We start from the raw sequence: 16,610 nt of genomic DNA, 5'->3' as shown, positions 1-16,610 counted from the left end.
GTTTGAGCCAACATCCTTTGGAAAAAAATCCACGGTTTTGTTGTCGGAAAATCCTATCGTGTGTACAGGGCATTAGCGTTTACATGTCCTCATACTACCAGGACTCCCACACAGGAGGGGCCCCGTGAATAATACACTGACCCAGAAGGCCTATATACTGCCTGACTACAGCTGTATAAACTCACACTCAGCAAGCCTATTTTCTGCCATATTACTTTAGTAAGTATGGTTTTACTTCCAACACAAACCAGCATACTGTATAAAAAACTTTTATTCAAAAAGGAGAAATATTAAAAAATAAATTATATTCACTTTTCTCCAAATTTTTAACAAGTGTTTCTTCATTTTTTGCATATATCAGATTAAATTAAATATAAATTATACATTCAATTTCCAGGTTTACCTAAACAAATTGTAATAAATATATAAATATTAACTTGATTGCCATTGGATTTGTACAGATATGATAAATTACATTGCACAAGGTGAGCTATGTACAAATATACACACACACAAATAAATATTTACAAAAGTGTCAATAAAGTGCAAGTCCACTTCAAATGTCCAGACACAGTGTCAGGGGTGGCTCATTTTCAATGTTGTTAAGAGATGATTTGCTTAGTTTTCTGGGGTCTTCCGGGGTCCAGACTTTAGCTGTCCGGACAATGTTCTGGTCCCGGAGTTGTTTCTCATCGGTCCAGGATAACGAATGGCCGGCTAGAGGGGGCAGACCATAATCTGGGTCACTTGGAGATGGAGATCCTAAAGAAGAGAGACCAAAAGATATAGGTTAGGGAGAGATAGGTTTGTTTCTCCTAGTTATTGCTAGTCATTCAACATTCTGTAGAATAGGAGAATCATCCCTAGGCTGTAATAATTGCCCCATTGGTTCACACTTGAGCTTGCTTAAGTGTTTTGCAAGCATTTTTTATGCACATTCGTACACACAATTTTAGGCATCAGCATTTTTGTTTTAGCCAATGGAAAGCTAGTGCATAGGAGAAGGAGAGGCAAGACATTTCCATAAAAATATGTTTTTCAGGAGCTTCCATTGAAGTCTATAGATAACAAAAATGCACAACTCTGTCCCAAATAAGCACATGTACTTTTTTGGGCTTTGAGTGAAATGCTTTAAGTAATACAGTGCTCAGACCATAGGCTACAATGGGAATCTTGATGTTCAGCGTTGAAGCACTTTGAGATTTTCCTTCACTTTCTGTCTGAAGACACAAGAGTAAGTGAGAGGAGATCTCTCCAAGGTGTGAGAAATCCCATCTTTACCAGTTGTGACCTCAATAGAAGATTTTCACTCTATTTCTCTTCCTATCACAACTCAAATTTGTAGATTTCCCTGACTATTCAAGGGGAACGAAAGTCTACATACTTGTCCAACGGTCCTACTCCACCATCTTTTTCTAAGTTTTGGCCTTCGGGCCTCTTTATTGGCCGGCGGGGGATGAAGTCACTCTTACACATGCGCAGGAGGCCATCATCCTGGCACTTGGAGACCGACCCAGCACTGTAAGCTGAGCTGCGCATTCGCAGCTCAGTTTGCAGTGTCAGAGGAAACAGTGAGCAGGCGGGTAGAGGCATTTTATTGCAGAAGAGACAGTGCATGTCTCTTTTGCAATAAAAAGCTTGCCTGCTCACAGTTTACAGCAGGACTTTAGTTCCACTTTAATCCTGGTGACAATGGCCACCAGGAAAAATAGAAAGTGTGACTTTCCTTGGAGGGACAATTATGATCTTTGGGTTGTTTCTGGCCTACAAGGGGGTAGTAGCGGAAATCTTTGGTGGCTGAACGTGCTTGGCATCACACCAGGTGATTTGCCATCGTGATGGAACTGGCTATATTCATCATTCCGTGTAGAAGAATGAAAGATCAAGGTATGATTTGTGCCCCTGTCACCATTTCCAGTAAGTTATGTATGTATCTATGCCCACAATTGGGAGAAGTAGGGCCTATTCACACTTGTGCATTGCGGTAAGGCATGCTAAAAACGCATGTGCATTAACACACCGCAATGGAACCCTTAAGCATGTATGGACCCTAATAGTAATTTAACGTTTATGAGTACTATAAGAGAAATCTGCACTGAAACAATACAGTATGTGTGCTGACAATGATGAGCACTGAGAATGCAAGCTGCCTGGCTGATCTGGATTCAGTACTTTAATTTATTTACCAGAAACCAGCATGCAGTAAGTTGAAAATGCAGATCTGAAAACTTGATCCAGGTCAGTGACTCAAATGATTGAAGTAAGAGGGTCATCATGACAAGCAGGGGGCTTGCATTTTCAGATGGTGGTTAGCAATGGCAATCTCCACATTTCTCTTACAAACGGGTTTCCTTTAAGGCTGACCACAGGTGGGCACACCCTATAATTAACTACAGTAGCTGACCAGAATCCAAATGAAGAATGGTCTATGATAAATCATAATGACCATCCAGCATGGTGGAAAAATCCCTCAATGCTGGTCACTGTCAAAATAGCCTAATTAGTGGTAGTGAAGCTATCACTCACATTGCAAGCAAAACTCAATATGGTCAGCAAAATTCATGTGCAGGTATTAAAAGTGATATATTGGCGCATTGATTTTAAATCATTGAAGTGTATTTGTCCAAGATATATTTACTAATTTGGTCAACATTTTATTACAGAATTTGCTTTTTGCCTGTTTAATCTCTAAAGTATTTAGGTAATGCAGCTCACATTCTTGAAAGACGTCCAGCAGTCATTTCCTAAGGGGGGTTTCTGCTGATTCTACAACTAGTGAGCTTTAACTATTTTCATTAGAAGATAGAATGGAGAATCTTGTTATGCAGTTCTGTTTCTAACAAACTACAGTATTAATACTGCTTTCCTTTATTTTTAATTATGCATGTTGCTGCTACATGTTATTAATCATATTATAGGAAATATGGAGATTTTTTATATTCAAAGTGGATCGATGGCATTGGGAGATGTCTCACAAATGTCCCGGGTTGTTGTCAGCTCCTAGGTGAATCACTAGCTAGTGCTGAATTTCTACAATCTGTCTCCAATAATATTCCATAGATGGTGACACTCATTGTGGATGATTTACTAAAGGGTGAAGTTGCGTTAGGTTTGAACAACCAATCAAGTACAATAAAAATATTTTCTGGACATGATCAGATGATTAACGTGAACACCGCTTCATCTGATCTACTAAGATAAGTGAACAATTACTTTGCATGATGTACATCCTTTCCTTTAGTAAATCAGTCCCACTACATTGACATTTCTGTTCTTTAGCTGGGGTGACACTGGCCTCGGGCAGCCAACGATTTGACACAATTGGAATCATTGATTGGAAATTAATTTCAGCTACAATGACTGTACTAGCAGAGTTGATCAGTAAACATATGACTGAACAGAATATTCACTAAGAGGGCTTTTTTACAAAATGGGGAAATTTTAATCCTAACATGCTTCTTCGGGGCAAGCTGGGACCAGTAGTGCCACAAGAACTAGGAGCTAGCAGGTGCACATAACTCTGCCAGATAGTTGCCCTACATCTGCTGTGGAAGTGTAAACTTCTGTACATGCTGCACTTCTTTGACAAAGTCAAAGGGGTTGATTTTCTAAAACTGGAGAGTGCAAAATCTGGTGCAGCTGTGCATGGTAGCCAATCAGCTTGTTCAATTAAGCTTTGACAAAAAAACTGGAAGCGCACTGGTTTCTATGCTGAGCTGTGCCAGATTTTGCTCTCTCCAGTTTTATTAAATCAACCCAACAGACTCCAGTTAAGGACATTAAAGCGAATCCAGGGTCCTTCCTAACTCCTGAACACCTACTACTTGTAACATCTAACCAGAGAGCAAAGCCCCACTCCTCTCCAATGTCACTTCCAAATCTTTACCAGGACTTTAATGTCCCAAAATCTAAAGATTGTTATTATATGCATCCTAAATGAACTTAGGCTGGGACATGTAGTGCCCCCAAAGCCCCAGAGCCTTAGCTCCTGCCCCTCCTCTCCAGTAATCCCAGAGACTAGAAGTCCTCTAGTCTTAGCAGGTGTGGACTATGATGGCACCTGTGTCTCCTCAATAATTCTAGCAATAGTAGTTCTCCATTACATAGAGTTCCCAGCCTGCTACAGCATTGGAGGTCCCCATATCCAGACTTTCCACTTCAATTTTCTAGAACTCATAGTGTGCTTTACCTCCCCTACAACTATAGAGAGAACTATTCTCTACCAGCTAAGGGTTGGAAGCTCCTGTTGAGAGTAATGCTTCGGAAGCAGAATCCTGTGCCTGCTTTCTACTGTTTCTGGAGTCAACCAAGTTGGGACTTCAAAATTCTCAACAACTTTAGGACATAACAATGCTAGTACTTCTAACGTTTTTCTAACTAGGAACCCTTCTTTGCTGGGTTCTTAGTTCTTCAGAGGCTACAGAGAAAAGAGACCTGAGTTTTTATAGAGGTTCAAAGTTCTCTGGAAGCTCAAGTGTTCATATTTATTTGTTCTTCTCTTATATGTCCCATGGTGTAATGTCAGGTCTTGTAGACCTTCATGGTGTAGACCAGGCTTTCTCAATCAGGGTTCCTCCAGAGGTTGCTAGTGATTTCCTGACCAATGAGCAATTTCTGCCTCTCAGATATGTTCCCATTGACACCATCGTTCTCTTTAGCTATCTGTAAGGGGGAATTTTTCCCAATTACAAGTGTAAGAAACATTCTTTCCACTGACCATCACACTAATGTATCCTGAGCATACAGTAATTTTTAGCCTGGGTTCCCTGAGATCAGAAAGTTATTTTAAGGGTTCTTATGTGTTGAAAATGTTAAAAAAGGCTGGTGTAAACCAATGGACCCCAACCTCAGTCCTCAAGTACCTCCAACAGGTCGGCACAGTGGTGTAGTGGGTAGCACTCTCGCCTAGCAGTAAGAAAGGTCGCTGGTTCGAATCCCGACCACGACACTACCTGCCTGGAGTTTGCATGTTCTCCCTGTGTCTGCGTGGGTTTCCTCCGGGTACTCCGGTTTCCTCCCACACTCCAAAGACATGCTGGTAGGTTAATTGGATCCTGTCTAAATTGGCCCTAGTATGTATGAATGAGGGTGTAGGGACTGATGTGAATGTATAATGTATATGTAAAGCGCTGCGTAAATTGACATCGCTATATAAGTACCTGAAATAAATAAATTAAATAAATAAATAAACAGGTCATGTTTTCATGCACATTTGCTTTAAATCAATGTCAATGGCTTGGTATTTATGACAAATATTTTATCTAAGGGAAATTTCTAATACATGGTCTTTTGGGGGTACTTAAGGACTGAGGCTGGGAACCACTGATGTAGACCATCCCAGATTCTTTGTCCCCTCTCTGGTGTTCCCAGATTTGAACTCATACTGTGATGGTTCTTCAGCAACTACAGAGTTCCATATCTAGCTCAAGGTCCCTTTAGCACCTGCTGCCCTCCATCACCTGGAGAAGTTTAGGTCTATAACCCCCCAGGCCCCCAGAAGTTTAGGTCTACAACCCCCAGGTCCCCAGGTGTGCAAAAGTTTAGGTCTACAACCCCTAGGTCCCCAGATGTTTAGGTCTACAACCAGGTGTGCAGAAGTTTAGGTCTACAACCCTCAGGTCCCCGGAAGTTTAGGTCTACAACTCCCAGGTGTACAGAAGTTTAGGTCTACAGCCTCCAGGTCCCCAGAAGTTTAGGTCTCCCACCCCAGGTGAGCACTTACTTGTTCCTCTGTGGCAGATGATGACCTTCTTGGGTTGCAGGGAGCTCTCAGTATTTTGGTTCTTCAGAGGCAGATCAGACTGCACCAGCTCGCTGAGGAAGTTGATGTAGCCGATGGCCAGCCTCAGGGTGTCCACCTTAGAGAGCCTCTTCTCGTAGGGCAGGGTGGGGATGTGGGTCCGGAGCCCCTCGAAGGCATCATTGATGGACTGCATCCTCCTGCGCTCCCGGACATTGGCCGCCTGCCTGAGTTGCTGCATCTCAGCATCAGACCTCATCCTCCTCCTCCTCTTCATCGCCCCACAGCTGGAGCCCTTCATGCCCGGGGACAGGTCGCAGCCGACCTCCCCGCAGTCATAGTGGAAGCCCCCGGAGGACGAGGTGGACGAGAAGGAGAAGTTCCCGGCGTCGCAGTAGTCTTCCCCGTGCAGGATGCGGCTGTCCTTGTAATAGTCCTGGATCTGGCCGGTCAAGAAGTCAACGTCGTCCTCCAAGAAGTCCTCGGTGTCCAGGTGGTCCCTAGAGGACTGATCGGTGAAGAAGTCTTCCTCATCGAAGTAAGGGGAAGGAAAGGACTCCAGCCCTGTGAACTGTTCCAGCACCGTGTCCATGGCGGGGGTCCCGGGGGGCTGCGAGCTCTGCAGTGCTGTTAGATGAGGACACGCCAGGATTCTTATAAGAACATCCAGAGACGCGTGCCTGGACCGTCAGCCCTCCGCCAATCAGCGAGCGCCTCGCTCCCCCCCTACAAACACCTACAGGTGCTAGGCGGGCAGCCACGCCCCCCTCGCTGCTTCTCACACAGGTAATGGGTCACCCAGCTGCTGAGTCTTCCCAACACAAGGGGGGGGGGGGGGGGGGGAGGCGGCCAGCACAATGTGGAGGGGGGGGGCATCATGGGCTTGTAGGGGGACAATGGGCACAAATCATGGTGTCAGCCGCCCATAATCAGGACACTCCATGTGGACAGCAGCCTACAGCACACTGCATAGACACAGCCAGAGACAATTAAATGTCACAGCAAGTCCCCTCCTCAGTCCCATAACACGCTTATACAGACTAGCCTAGCACCCCGACATCTGTAAAGTGAATAATCATATAGGGAACCTTACATCCTAATCTCCTTAAATAATAAATATATAATACACATGGCAGATACTAATGACAAATAGGTTACAGTCTGCTTGAAAAAAGACACAAGCCCATCTAGTTCAACCAGTATATAAGTTGATCCAGAGGAAGGAAAAAACCCAGCAAAGCATGAACCAATTTGCTCCAGCAGGGGAAAAAATCCTTCCTAGTCCCCCAAGAGGCAATTAGATATTACCTGGATCAACATTAACTATACATGCTAGTATATCCAGTTATGTTATGTACATTTAGGAAATATTCCAGACATATTTTAAAGCAATCTACTGAGCTGACCAGAACCATCTCTTGGGGGAGTCTACTTCACCTTTTCACAGCTCTTACTGTGAAGAAACCTTTCCATATTTGGAGATGAAATATTTTTTTCCTCTAGATGAAAGAGTGCCCCTTTGTCCACTGTGATGACCTTAAAGTGAATAACTCACACCAAGTTCACTATACAGGTCCCTTGTGTATTTGTACATGTTGATCATATCCCCCCTTAATCTCCTATTCTTAAGAGAGAATACATTCCTTTCCTCTAATCTTTCCTCATAGCTGAGTTCCTCCATGCCTCTTATCAGTTTGGTTGCCCTTCTCTACACTTTCTCCTGTTCCCCAACATATTTGCAAGGGCATCCAGAATTTAGTAAATGAGGTAAAGCTTTACTTTGCAAAGAATACCCAATCACATGCAAGGGGGGAAAAAATGCATTTTTGCTTGCACATGATTGGCTGATGGAAGTCAGCAGAGCTTCTACTCATTTACTAAGCTCTGGAGCAACTTCACTTTGCAAAGTGTACAGTCTATTTGCCTTTAGTGAATCAACCCCATTGATTTTTTACTAAAACCTTTGCCTATTACCAAAAGTAATTCCAGACCTGTGTAGAAGCAGAGAACTGAACCCTGTGAAAAGGTGATGCTATCACTTCTATCACTCAGTCACATGTATCAAAAAAATAATTCAAAGCTGCCTATACACTGTCTGATTGTGCAATTTCTTTAGAGGTGTCAATAGGATATAAAACACTCAAAAAATTTTTTTTTAAATGGTTGATTTACTAAAGTCGAATAGACTGTGCACTCTGCACCAGAGCTTAGTAAATGAGGTGAAGCTTCACTTTGCAAAGAATACCTAATTACATGCAAGAATAATAATAATAGATATTCCTCGGTTTTCAAAGATCTCCAGCAAGTGCACCTGCAAAGTGCACAGACTATTTGCCTTTTGTAAATCAACCCCAATTTGTGTAGAATCAGGCAGGCTCTTGCGCTATAGCTGATGGTAAATCTAAAGGAGATTGCACTATCAGATTGTATGGCCACCTTTACATTGCTTTGTATTCAGAAGAGTTGCTTCTTTTTATTAGCTGAATTATGTGAATATTGTTTACAATTTTAATAATTGTATTCAACACATTAGTGCCTGAAAAAAACATACAGCAAAACTTTAGAATATCGATATCTATACATTGTGTGTGTGTTTTAAAAATGATTGCTGCTTTATATGTCTTTGATAAATAAATTGTACATTATTTATAACTACAGATATGATATATTAAATCTTCGTTGATTTAATATACTCGCTCTTCTCATACAATGTATATTTATATCTACATAACAGATTATTCTTAAATTATCTATCATATTTAATATATATATATATATATATATATATATATATATATATATATATATATATATATATATATATCATATTTAATATATATATATATATATATATATATATATATATATATATATATATACATATATATATATATTTAATGTGTATTTTATATCAAATATAATATTGGTTGATAACCAAGCAATTGATCCTTGTATGGCCAGTCAGTAAAATATATACATAATCACACATATATGACATTTTATGTAACTTTTTTTGTAATTCATATGATTTGGGGGTGACGTGTTGTTTGTTTTTGATCTTTTGCATGTTGAACAGAATCAGATATCTTTCTGTGATCGTCCTATACTCCAGACAGCAATAAAATGACATTTTTGCGCTCAATGTCCAATTTATCATACATATGCGGAATCATAAAAGTGCAAACAACACCAACACCATTGCAATAAAAAGTTATCGTCAGATCTATAGCCCGCAGTACATACCGGTATATCAGTAATCAGTTTTCTGTATTACTAGAGATAGGACTGAGGGGTGGGAGGTGTGCTGGTTTTCTTGTTATCATACTCCAATCGATCGGCTGTGTATTATTTCTCCTATACCACTGTCCATAGAGTAAGATTTCAATATATAACATATTGAACAATATCTTCTGTTCTGATCAGATATTTCCTATCATTTTTCTACACGAATCATATGTCCCCAATACATTCGTCAAGAAGATAATCGCTATGTGTATGGTCGCCTCTTCCTACACATAAACAACATTCAATTAGCCCTCCTCACCAATATTATCTAAAATATATTTGTTTTGTACTATTTGTTTGCTTAAATTAGAGACAGAAGTTTAAGTAAAATATTCAACGGAGATATCCGGACCTGGGGGGCTGAGGGTGGGGGGATATGGGAGGCTCGTCCATTCCTGGCTTCTTACAACGAGGACCGACAGATGTACTACATGTACCAGCGAAAGAGAAAATATTTCAAAAATATCTGATAGATCCATATTTGTCAGAGATATACAGTATATGTGACCAGTGTGATCCTACTGGCTGCATATGGAACTCCTTCTTATCTCTATATTTTGTTATTTACAGAATTAGATACAATTTACTGATTTCTCTTTCTAACAACCTCCTAACAGTCTCCTAACAACCTGATTTAGATTCTACCCATGGAGTGTAGCAAAGTTCTGCGAATAAAAATTATTGTATACACATATTTAATTATGTTCGTTCTATCTATCTATCTATCTATCTATCTATCTATCTATCTATCTATCTATCTATCTATCTATCTATCTATCTATCTATCTATCTATCTATCTTTGTCTCATTGTGGAGACAAATCTCTAATATTAATCTCCCTGTTAGGAAATTGTCCCCAGGACAGGTGTCACCATTGGAAGATTTTCCCCCACCTCCTGTTCTGGGGACAACTCATTTCATTTTTTGTGACACCAGTACAAATAGAGGGTTAAATCTCCCCGACTGGGACAAAGACTGAAACAAAAACTTGACAAAGTCTCTAATCATTTCCTGCTCAATCCTAAAAAAAGTTTTGCCTGGAGATGAATATTAAGTGAATGCCATTTTGTTCAGGACTAAGAATTGCATACCGCTATGGGGTGAACAAGGTGTCATTGGATTGGCTAGAAGACACCCAAATTCAAGATAAGTATAAAGTGATTTCTTTTTTTTTTTTTTTCAAAAATAAGTTCTTTTAGCTATTATAATGCATTTGAAACTGAATAAAACTGTCCTGTATAGCTGCAATGGTCTGTATCTCCTATCTGAGCTCTGTAAACACCTCACCCTAATGACTGTCACCCTGGGAGCAGGACATGATAATTGTCTCTGGATCCTCATCAATCAACAAGTGGAGGGGCAAGGTGTCTGGCAGGGAAAAGGACAGGCACAGCTTTTCATGACAAGGACGTTATCAGTCTGCGACCTCTGTCCTGGTGAAGCTTCTGCAAGGTGTCATTAAGGAAATATCACTTAACCATTTCCCTACTAGGGGGCTAGCAGTGATCAATATAAGGAAAGTTGATGTTTCACTTAGCTATGACTTGGATCAATCACTGCCTTTAATGGAGATAACTTCTCAATGGAGTGTCAAGTTCTATCACCTTCTCAGAGTATCTCCATTATCTTTGATGGAGTATCAATCCTTCTGCTGAGGTTAAAGAACTGTATACTGAATACTCTGCCATGTAAATGGAATAAAAAATACAGCCAAGTGAGACTTTCTGTCCAGAGATCTGTTCACTGGAGCCTAAAAAACATAGAAGAAGTGGATGATTAAACAAACCCCATAATTAAAGAATTCCGTTTGGGTTGAGACAAAAGTATACAGCAGGGGTCTCCAAACTTTCTAAACTAAGGGCCAGTTTAGTGTCCTACTGACTTTAGAGGGGCCGGACTGTGGTCAATGGCAGTAGAAAATGCCCTATCATTGATGTCAGTTCTAGAAATAGTGCCCCATTGTTGGTGTCAGTGGGAGAAATTGTCCCCTATTTTTGGTGTCAGTGGCAAGAATAGTGCCTCATTGTTGGTGTCAGTGGGAGGAATAGTGCCCCCTTGTTGGTGTCAGTAGGAAGAATAGTGCCCCATCATTGGTATCAGTTGGAGGAATAGTGCCCCATCATTGGTGTCATTGGGAGGAATTGTGCCCCTTCCTCTGTTTCAGTGGAAGAACTTGTGCCCCTTTGTTGGTGTCATTGGGAGAAATAGTGCCCCATTGTTGGTGTCAGTGGGAGAAATAGTCCCCTATTGTCAGTGTCAGTGGGAGGAATAGTGTCCCATCATTGGTGTCAATGGGAGGAATAGTGCCCCATCATTAGTGTCAGTTGGAGGAATATTGCTCCATCATTGGTGTCATCGGGAGGAACTGTGCCCCTTCCTTGGTGTCAGTGGGAGGAATTGTGTCTCTTCATTGGTGTCATTAGGAGAAATAGTGTCCCATCATTGGTGTTAGTGGGAGGAATTGTGCCCCATCATTGGTGTCATTGGGAACAATTGTGCCCCTTTTTGGGGGCAGTGAGAGGAATTACACCCCATTGTTGGCGTCAGTGGATGGAATAGTGCCCCAATGGCTGGGTAAAAGAAAGTGAAGGGCCACATCCAGCCCCTGGCTGCAGTTTGGAAACCACTGGTTGACAGCATCCAGTATGGAAAAGGGCCATATACCTATTGCAATCCTTGCATTGCTCTGGTCTCCTCCAGGCCTCACTTTGAAAATTCATATAAGTGTGATGCCTGTGAAATTTAAAGGAACACAACCCCAGGAATAATATTTTCTATGTGTCACTTTCACAACAATTGGGCATATTAATAAGGTGCTCAGCTGGCCAGTCCTTGGAGTTCCACTTTAAGGATTAGATCTTCTTGTCATGGGTAGAACCACCTATTTTCATTTTCTTTAACACATAATCCACATTTACTGTTTTCCAATCACTAGCCATTTATTAAATATTTAGCAGATGCGTGACACCTCTGGCCTACACAACATTGATGTCATGTAGTAGCGACAAGGTCAGGTAGGCAATCATTAATACAAAGTAAACTGTACATTTACAGTAGCACAACCAGAGATCAAAAACTCTTTGGAGAATTCCAGTCATCTCTGCAGTCAAAAGTGAAGATCAAACCTTGAGAGTCACATAGGGACCTAAGCCAACCTGCTAAGGGCAGTCTGTCATCAAAGCATTGCCCACCCCATTCCCTTTTTCTCAGTAATCTACAAATCTGGAGAAATAGAGAGAGAAAGAAAGAAAAAGAGATACAGTTTCACGTTAAATGGGTATTAAACTCAAATCCAAAAATGTAATATGTAGCTTACCAGTCATTGGATTGACTACTGATTGTTGACTGCATTAGTTTTCTATTTTTTTTATAGAATTTCTTCCTTCTGTTTTCACCTGGTGATCTGGCCAGTAACACAGGGCCTGTATTAGAGCACCCCCTTTCTGGATGAAGGAGCAACAGAGACACCTTTGGACAGCAGCATTGTCAGTCTGGGGGGGGAGGGGAGTGTTACTTGCACATGCAGATCTAGATACACTAAAAACTCATGCTAACACTTTATATGCAGTTACAGCAACAATTTGTTTTCATTTTGGGATAAAGGTTTAATATAAATAAATAAAAGCTGATCATTGTAAGCAGCCCTGTCAGTGTTAAATGGTTTGTCTCAACACTCAAATACCTGCAAATGCAGCACTTAATTACCTCTGCCATGTAAAGCCAACCATAGTAATGTGGCTGCATGCAGCTTTGGGTCCTTTCACACCAGTGGCCCGATTGGGTCCACCTGTCAGGTTTTTAGGTGGACCCGATTGGACCCTCCAATCAGCTTTATGGAGCGGAAGGTGTCAAGCAACATGTGTCCTTTGACATCTGCCAACATCTGATCCTGTCCAATAAAAACAGATGGATAGAGATCTGTTCCCCATCCGTTTGGCGGATCGGTTCAGATGGCAGTTAGGTGTAAACAGACAGGCGGTCCATTTACATGCGACTGCCCATAGAGGAGAGCAGGCTGTTTCTGTGTCCGCTCAGTGGGAATTAGCGGGCATATCCTCTGCTGAGCAAGCAGACTCCAGCGGAGCCTGCCCCATGTGTAAGGGGCCTAATGCTACAACTCATGTGAACCTGTGTATGTGAAAAGCTGTACTCCCCTGACACAAGTCTAAACACTCGCAGGTCTTGTCCCTTCCCTAGCCTGTAGCTGGAAAGTGAAAAGAGAAGCAGCAGACTGATGAGCCCATCTCTCTTCTCTCTCCTCCTGTCAGCAGGTCCCTTGTTGACATGTGATTACTATAGCACACCTAACTGGCTTCTTGTGCTGCTTCTCCTTTTCCAAATCCGAGTTCTGCTGTATAAGGACTGCAAGTGGCTGATACCAAATCAAGTTCAGGTACCTCTGTTGCTTGTATTTAAAGTGGAATTAGAGTATCTGTGAATCCTTATCTTGTAAAACAACGCATTCAGTTTAAAAATAGTATTGAAAGGCAAAACATTTGTGTATAGATATATGAATACAAGCGCCTGTGCCGCAGACAGGGAATTACATTATGACAGCACAGGCATTCCAAATTTAATGGCACAGATAGTGTGCCATGAATGTAGATTAAACTGTGCATGTGACCTGGCTGAAATAAACAGCATCATTTCAGGAATGGAGGGGTTTTGAGGGATTTATAAGGTATGCACAGGTAGCTGTGGCGCCAATGCTCAATATTTGGGGGGGCTGCAAACTAACACCAACCCACGCCCGCGGGAGATGGAACGGGAAGGTGGCGATCGAAACCCCCACCCCAGGCGGGAGATGGTCAGGAAGGTGGCGATCAGAGGCCTTACCTTAGGAGGCAGAGGGCAGGAAGAGCAGGACCGTGCATTCTCCTCTTGGCCGAACAGGAAGTGTGTCCTGAGACACGATTGGCCAGGGAGTCCTAAGATCCCTGGCCAATCAGATCTCAGGACCCACTTTGTGATTGGCCGGGAGGAGAATTGGGAAGACAATAGTGAATAATAATTCGTTATTGTCACACAACTGGGTGGGCTCAGGGCACAGTGCTCTGTGCCCCAGCCCATGATTTTTTTGACGCCAATTAGAGCCTCAGGCTCTAATCATGTGCTTTAAAAAAAAAAAAAACTCCATTGGAATCCATGCGTCCGGCACCCTGCATGTAGATTAGGGGCCAGGCACATGGATTAGGGGGATGGCACCCCTGCCCCCCTTATGTATGAGCTGCCACTGACAGGTGTGTATAAACTGAGTATAATTCTCCTTTTAAAAAAGTGTATAACCCCAAAACAAACATGTAGTATATTGCAGCTTACCAATCATTAGATGTGGTGACTGCATCCGTTTTCTTTTTTTAGGCTTTTTTCTCTCTGTTTTCACCCGGTGATCTGACCATTAACACACCTCCTGTATTAGAATGCCCCCACTCTGGATGAAGGAGCACAGGGGCACTGTTGAACAGCAGCATGAGTGGAAGGCAAGCATTGGATGTACTAGCAGATTTAGGCCTCTTGCACAGGATACTCCTGTTTGAGCATCTACCTTTTCAGCCGTTTTTTGGGTTTTTTAATGTATGTATTTGCACGCATTTTTGTGCAAATGCGGGGTTTTTTCTGCACAATATGTGAATGAGCATTTGAGCACATTTGTGTGCAATCGTGAATATTTGCACGCATGAGGCGTACATTACTGACCAAAAACACAGATTTTTCTATTTTTTTTTTACTGAAGAATGCACAGCGTTTGTTTACAAGTCTGAGTGCATAGGCATATTACAATTAATGGGCTTTATTTTTGCTCAGTAAAAAAAAAAAAAAAAAAAAAAAAACTGTACTGAGCTTTTTCAAGCTGCAGTGTGCAAGAGGCCTTAGATACATATTGAAGCTGAACTCCAGCAAACACTTTCAGTTACAGTGACAGTCTTGTTTCTTTTGGGATAGGTTTTACATAAATAAGTAACAGTTTTTCATTGTAAGCACCCATGGCCAAATGTCTGCAGGACAGCTATTTCCAACAGACTTACTGACCAGATCACCAGATGAAAATAAAGGAAAGGAAAAAAACGGCTAATGCAGCCATCACATCTAAGAATCAGGAAGCTGAAATACATTAATAAATGACTGCTTTCGGGTTTAATGCCGTTTAATGATGATTACATAGCTGTATTCATTTGTGTCTTTCTATTTGCCTGCAGTTCAGCTGTAAGCACTCCATACTATCCACAACTAATAGACGTTTTCCATATTAAGTATATTTTAGGTGACAGCTCATGCTCTGTATGCCTGTTATGCATCTAATGCTGGACCTTTTTGAAGCTAAAATTCTATTTATATTCCAAGTGTGCTTAACAGAATATCAATACCAACTGTTTTTTTGTAGCCTGGAGGGACAGAATAAGGCAGCTCGTTAATAATCAGCCACCATTTCACTTGCTGCCCCAATGCTTATCCCAGAATTACCCCAGATGGGTTATTTGGGGCAGTTCAGGTCCATTTAGGAGAAGAAGAGAAGACTCTCCCATGTGGACAGGCCGGCTCTGTCTGGTGCGCTATTTGTCGGCTGTGTCTGGTGCGCTATTCTGCGCTAGGTGGGCTCCGCTTTGTTCACTAATCAGCCCATTCTTCCTCCTCTCAGTCCTAGGAGGCACCTGCAGCCCGGACAGTCTGTGTATACAGGAGCTGGTACCTGTGTGCTTTACTGGTAATGCACCATAAAGAGCCGCTTTTCAGACCCTTTCATGGAGGTCAGTGTGTGTGCCCCCCTCCCGGGGACTGGAGTGCAGCCCTAGGTGCCAGTGCAAGCTGCAGAGCTGGGACATCCATGGGAATCCGGCCACTTGTGCCGCTCACCCCCCACCCCCCCTCCACCGCCTGCAAAACAGCCAGCCAGGGGAACAAATGAGGGGCCATCGATCTGCACACTTCCCGACAAATGAAATGACAAGGAGGACATGGCTGTCCCACCATCAGGGACATCATCCGGAGAGCTTCATAATTCTGTCTATGGATGGGAACACCGACTCTGCATACACAATGATGCCAGCATTAACCCTACAGGCACCAGCAGGAGACATTAGCAAACACTGCAATTACACCCCAAGTATACCATTATTATCATTGTATCATTCCTTCTGTGTATTATTCCTTTTATCTGGGTCATCTGAGTTCCTACAACTTCCTCCTATTTAAAAAGAAACAAATGTATCCTTATTTAATCAATTGCTCTATCTACCCATTGCAAACTTTCTTTCTTTCTTTCTTTCTTTCTTTCTTTCTTTCTTTCTTTCTTTCTTTCTTTCTTTCTTTCTCTGTTAGAAGATGGAATTAGGTAATTTGCGTTTTTCTATCTATCTCTATCTATCTATCTATCTATCTATCTATCTATCTATCTATCTATCTATCTATCTATCTATCTATCTATCTATCTATCTATCTATCCATCTTTTAAATGTAGCCAAGCAACCTATTTATTTAATTTATTTTATAGCTATTATCTTTCTTTCTTTTTTTTTCTTTCTTTCCCTGTTAGAAGATTGAATTAGGTCATTTGCATTTTATAGGTACTCTATCTATTTATCTTTTT

General features: G+C 41.7%; 1 protein-coding gene across 1 annotated transcript; it reads right to left on the bottom strand.

Annotated features, from left to right (window-relative positions):
- Positions 1 to 485: 485 nt before the first annotated feature.
- PTF1A (pancreas associated transcription factor 1a) lies at positions 486 to 6,364 on the bottom strand. Its single transcript, XM_073632664.1, has 2 exons — positions 5,723 to 6,364; positions 486 to 762 (listed from the first exon to the last, which is right to left on the bottom strand). Exons 1-2 carry the CDS (start codon positions 6,330 to 6,332, stop codon positions 557 to 559), a joined length of 816 nt encoding a protein of 271 aa, XP_073488765.1. The 5' UTR covers positions 6,333 to 6,364; the 3' UTR covers positions 486 to 556.
- Positions 6,365 to 16,610: the final 10,246 nt, after the last annotated feature.

The sequence above is a fragment of the Aquarana catesbeiana genome, linkage group LG05, assembly GCF_042186555.1.
Source record: "Aquarana catesbeiana isolate 2022-GZ linkage group LG05, ASM4218655v1, whole genome shotgun sequence".
Taxonomy (NCBI): Eukaryota; Metazoa; Chordata; class Amphibia; order Anura; family Ranidae; genus Aquarana; species Aquarana catesbeiana.
Note: the sequence above shows the minus strand (reverse complement) of the source record. Positions and strands in the feature narration are given on the sequence as shown.

Excerpts from the sequence above, each read along its gene's own strand:
- PTF1A (XM_073632664.1), bottom strand. The coding sequence starts at position 6,332 with ATGGACACGGTGCTGGAACAGTTCACAGGGCTGGAGTCCTTTCCTTCC. Across the intron at positions 763-5,722 it reads CATCTGCCACAGAGGAACAA|GATCTCCATCTCCAAGTGAC; the intron begins GTAAGTGCTCAC and ends TCTCTTCTTTAG.